The sequence below is a fragment of the Lycium ferocissimum genome, chromosome 3 (assembly GCF_029784015.1).
Source record: "Lycium ferocissimum isolate CSIRO_LF1 chromosome 3, AGI_CSIRO_Lferr_CH_V1, whole genome shotgun sequence".
In the NCBI taxonomy this organism is placed as follows: Eukaryota; Viridiplantae; Streptophyta; class Magnoliopsida; order Solanales; family Solanaceae; genus Lycium; species Lycium ferocissimum.
This window is the reverse complement of record NC_081344.1, coordinates 11,106,467-11,112,090: the sequence shown is the minus strand read 5'-3', so window position 1 is coordinate 11,112,090 and position 5,624 is coordinate 11,106,467. Positions and strand designations below refer to the sequence as shown.

At 33.1% G+C, this 5,624-nt stretch overlaps 1 protein-coding gene across 1 annotated transcript; it reads left to right on the top strand.

Annotated features, from left to right (window-relative positions):
• The first annotated feature begins 461 nt into the window (after positions 1–461).
• Positions 462–2,759, top strand: LOC132050941 (transcription factor MYB1-like). Its single transcript, XM_059442266.1, has 3 exons — positions 462–729; positions 1,189–1,318; positions 2,053–2,759. Exons 1-3 carry the CDS (start codon positions 600–602, stop codon positions 2,456–2,458), a joined length of 666 nt encoding a protein of 221 aa, XP_059298249.1. The 5' UTR covers positions 462–599; the 3' UTR covers positions 2,459–2,759.
• Positions 2,760–5,624: the final 2,865 nt, after the last annotated feature.

Sequence of the window (5,624 nt, the reverse complement as noted above, 5' to 3'; positions counted from 1 at the left end):
CAAGGGAAACCCGATTTGATGGGCAGTGATTGTTTATGCAAACTATTTCTCTCGCTATCGCTAACCCTTTCATGAATGATGACCTTACCTCCTTTATATAGTAGGAGTTTGACTCTAAGACAATTCCTAAAAATAAAGCAAGTAAATGCAGGACAAATTGTATTGCCGAGATCGACGCCGAAATATCGGCGAGGACGGATATTTCGGTCTCGTTAATGGCAATCAATGCACTCTTCCTTTATCGCCTTATCCCGGCCCGAGCTCGAGACCTGGATTTCTGCGGAGACTACGACAGTCCGAGCATAACCATGACGACGGGAAATCGAGCGTGCCTGTGTCCTCGGTTTTACCCGTATACAATTACCAAAAAAGGTTTGGAAGTATCTTGATTTATTTGGAACATACTTTGGTATATCATGCAATAAATAACAAGTACAAGGGTAGATTTGGAAGAGAAAATCCTTTTAGTTAGCAAGCACACAACTAAATGGTTGAGATCCAACTAAGGACTACAAAATCTTTGCATTGTCCCTTATTATATATAGTAATATATATATAGAGAGAGAGACTGAAAAGGTAGTAAATGACTTGAAATTATCATGAATACTCCTACTTGTATGCAGTTGGGCGTGAGGAAAGGTGCATGGACCGAAGAAGAAGATTTTCTTTTAAGAAAATGCATTCAAAAATACGGTGAAGGAAAGTGGCATCTTGTTCCTCCTAGATCTGGTAAGTTAACTAGTACTTTCTCTGAAGGACTGAGAAGGCTTGATTGGCGTCCGCTCGATCCTGCACGATTCAGATCAGCTAGTATTTGTTTAATTTACTCAATGCACTCACAAGTGTTCGCATTGCTGCCATAGCTTCATGTTAAAGGCACAACTTAAGAGAACAACTTACTCTATTAACTTAATATTCAAAAAATGGCCAGGCTTTATGTGACATTCTTTAATTCCTTTTTTATTTTCTCCTAAAAGAAATGATATATTTCTATATTTATAAATAATTTAAATTTAAATTTACTCTAATGATATGATTTATAGTCATTAAGGGTAAATTTAATTGGAGCGAAGGCAGTAGTGTAGAGTAGCAATTTAGCTCTTTATATTCCTTAATATGAATAAGAGTATATGCATATATCTGAGTCTGATATATACCCTTGCTAATTTTATACGTGAATATGTGCAGGTTTAAATAGATGCAGGAAGAGTTGCAGATTAAGGTGGCTGAATTATCTAAGGCCAAATATAAAGAGAGGTGACTTCTCTTCTGATGAAGTTGATCTCATTTTGAGGCTTCATAAGCTTCTAGGCAACAGGCAAGTTCATCTTCAAACACATTAATCTCATATTACACTCACCCAACCCATGTTTTTTATTTTTATTTTTTCACATTGGGTATTCGGTATTCGTATTTTGGCTGAATAACTTTCGCTAATTGCATTTTTCAACCTCACATAAACACTCCGTTTTTATTTTTAGTTTTGTCTCATATTGTGAGAAAGAAAGCTGTTTTCCCTAACAGCGCGACTCCGCGGGAACTCAGGACTCGAACCCAAGACCTCTGGTTAAGGATGAAGGAGTTTTGCCACTCTACCACAACTCTTATATTAGAGATCTAAAGTACAAATTTTATAATATAATTATATATATTACTATGTCTCAACATGTCCTCTCGTGCGCATAGGAGTGGAGTTACAAGTTTGACTACGTGTTTGGCTAGAACTCAATAGCTTTGGTCGAGATCATGTATTTGTGTTTAAAAATTCACTTAATATATAAATAATTTATCTAGAACTTATTAACCTATATATCTTTTCTAGAGTTCAGAACCCATAAACTCCTCCTAGTTCCGCCACTGCATGCGTAGGCATGATTCTATTATACATGAGCCAAAACACATAAAAATATATCGTTGCTCTTTTTCACGGCAGTATATATAATTTAAACTCACAATTAAGCTAGCTCCTATCTGTTATGGTATCACATTAAATATGTGTGACCATTTCATCTAAAGCCACGCTTTTAATTATTACGTGTCTTAACTACATAGGTTTATAAATGTCATGATGGTCACTATTGCTGGTAGACTTCCAGGAAGGACAGCAAACGATGTGAAAAATTACTGGAACACTCGCCTTCTCAGGAAGTTAAATATTGCTCCTCAGAAACAAGAGAGAAAGTGCAAATCTATTCATGAAAACGCCATAATAAAACCTCAACCTCGGAAACTTTCAACCACCAAGAAGTTGAATTTTTCTTGGTGCAACAATAAAAGTATCGGAAATGAAGAAGCATCGACAGACAACGACATCCAATGGTGGGCAAATATACTGGAAAATTGCAATGACATTGAAGAAGAAGCAGCAGCTAAAAGAACACCAAGTTTGTTGAAAGAAGGACAAAGTGATGGTTGGGATGAATTTCCTGTGGATGACATATGGAATCTACTTAATTAGCCGAGATAATAAAATGGCAGTGTAAACCTGTAATAGGGATATATTCGTCGTTTATATTTTGTATCCCAATTTCAAGTTGATAGGAAAATAGTTTTGAGTATTCTAGAATTACAAAGTGCATGCGCTCTGATGTTATTCACGTAGGTGCATTGCCTTTATATTATCTAGGTGTGTGCTTTTGTGGTTTTAAGGTGATCAAGGTTATTGTGGGATGTGAAAGCATTTAGTCGTTTTGAGTCTAAGATTATCCTTTAGTGGAGTATCTATTAAATGTAATGTTATTTTCTAAGAGTGAAGTATGTAAGATAACATGAAATGAGATTTATATCTATTTATTCTCTCCCGTCATCTTTGCATACTCTTATGATAGTATTGAAACGGTAAAATTTACCTAGGATATTTACATCAAACTAACAAATTTAATAACTTTAACAGTTAAAATTCAAAGCATATCACTTAATTAATTAAACAAAGACAAATCTAGAAAGTTTAAAATTTATAGGTTCAGATTCATAGTCCTACCACCTCCATCAAATTTAGAGGATTTAAAATCCATTAGTTATACTTATTTAGTGTTTTATTTTATACACATACATAGCTAAGCTATAACCTATGGGTTCAGATGAACTCGTAGCTATAATTATTGGATACTCTCCTTGATGTAAATACCTATCCGGGTAAGTATACCAAATGGAAACTCCATCATATATATATGTGTGTGTGTCCAAAATGCAAGCAGTATAATAATTATCAAGCAATTTACTATAATATCTTAATAACTTATTGAAGTGTTTTGCTTTGCGAAATGATCTTATATTGGTTGTTCGTTAGGATCTTATACTCTAGACGATAAATTATAAACAATTAAAATTAAATCCTAGTATGGTATTAGGCCTATAAAGTAAAGTAGGCGTTTGAATATAATTGAAGTTTTGTTTGAACGTTAATCGGATTCAAATTTGCACCGTGTAAAGCTTAGAAAAAATTACTTCCTACTAATAAATCTCAAAGCTCTAACAAAAAGGCATTTATAGCTCCCCTAGATACATAATAATCTCTCTATTTCCTATCGTAAGTCGTACGATTAAGAGACATTTCTTCTTAATAATCTAATAAATCAGACTGTAAATGAGACAATCTTTTCTATTTTTACTTTCATCATTCTTTTTTTTCTCGGAAAGATTTGGCAGAAAAGAAAGGAATTATTTTAGATACTAGGAGAGTTAAACTATTTTTGTTAATCCAACATATTTTAAAAGATGTGTCAAAATCATGAAATTGTATGTCGGGGATCTAGAGAAATTTTGCACGAGAAGGGACCGGAACCGAAAATTGTCCATCTGTGTTTACTATTTTTTGTGTTTTAGTGAATGTGATGCCAATTATAATTTGTGGGGTAACGAAATTGGAATCTTGTAGAGTCATTTCACACGCTGTTGGTGAAACTTCGTCTTATAAATGTGGTTTAAATCAATTTTGAAAAGGCAAAAATTAATTACTAATGCAATTTGCTAAATTTGCACATCAAATTAAATGGACTTTAACAGTGGAATGTACTTAATTAACACAATTAGCCACACTTAATAGAAAATGTTAACCGTGGAATCTACTTAACTGAGGTTTCAACACAGTTAAAGAGATAGCATAGTAAACTCCAACAACAACTACATACCTGAAATTGATCCCACAGCTGAGTCCAGAGCAGAGGAAGACGTAGAGTATCTCTATCTTTGTGGGATAAAGAGGTGTTTTCGATAGACCTCGGCTCAAGAAAAACTTTTTTCAAACCAGGTTTGAGGGGATAGTAAACTTGTAACTAATAACAATTTATTCTGAATTAGTTTCTACAAAATATGTGCAGATGGCAAATTTGTTTGTTTGCAAACATATTCATAAATATAGAGGCATGATATATCAAGTCTCAGAGTTTTTCTTTTAAGCTTAAAGATGCATATTTTTGGATTAATATTGATATATATGTATCAACCAGAACAATTACAATACACAACTCATATAAGCGGAGGTCGATATTAGCTTTTAATAAAGTAGACCACCATTTTCTGGAAAGGTCTCAATGCGAATCATATTAATAGAATACAGCTTGAGGTGTATTAATACAACTCTTCTCGACGAGCTTTCATATTTTAAAATGTATTTAAAATAGTCTCATTAGAAATAATATATACTATATATTTATTTGTCTATATAATGCATCAAATAATTACTCAAAAGCTTATTATTCATTTGATTCAACAAATCGTTCTTAATCATTTTTGTCGCTGAAAAAGAAAGAGGAAAAAAGAAAATAGCGGGGCAAGTGATAGGGGAAGCACCAACGTCCTTATAAGAAATCAAAATAATACATTATTGCAAGAATCTGCAAACTTGACTGGGCAAGGCACCAAAAACCTTTTTTTCAAGGGAAAAGGACGCTACATGGCTATCAGAAATTTGTTCGGCCCATGTTTGGGCTTAATACCGCGAGTTGATCCAAACTATTTCAAAAGCATTTCAAAGAAAATTTCATTCACTACAAAAAAGATCGACTCTTTTAGCCACAAAAGATCAAAAAGTCGCCACTAAAGGTCGACGAAAAAAATATCATATTGAGTCTTCACAAAATATTCTAAAATATGTATACTATGTGAATAATTAGTAAATATAAGTTGACCGAGCCTTCCAAAATATCCCAAAACATGTATAATTAGTAAGTATACGTTGATTATACATTTATTAAACACAAATTATACAACAATGATACATTTTTAAACACATACTGTAGGGATACATATTCTATACGACAATGATACGGCTTCTATATACGTATGATGCATTTTTCTCTATATATATATATATAGCTGCAATTAATTGAAAAAATGCTACGAAATAAAATTATTTTAAAAAGGCTAAAAAATATCTTTTAAGCTTCCTGGGCCATCCGGTTGTCAATTGTTTGGGCCGGATGGCCATTTGTGTCCTTTTCCCATTTTTCAAATCATGTCACATAAATTAGAATGGGGTCACGTACTATATATATGCTGCAATTAATTGAAAAAATGCTACGAAATAAAATTATTTTAAAAAGGCTAAAAAATATCTTTTAAGCTTCCGCCATCCGTCCGGTTGTCAATTGTTTACGGATGGCCATTTGTGTCCTTTTTCCATT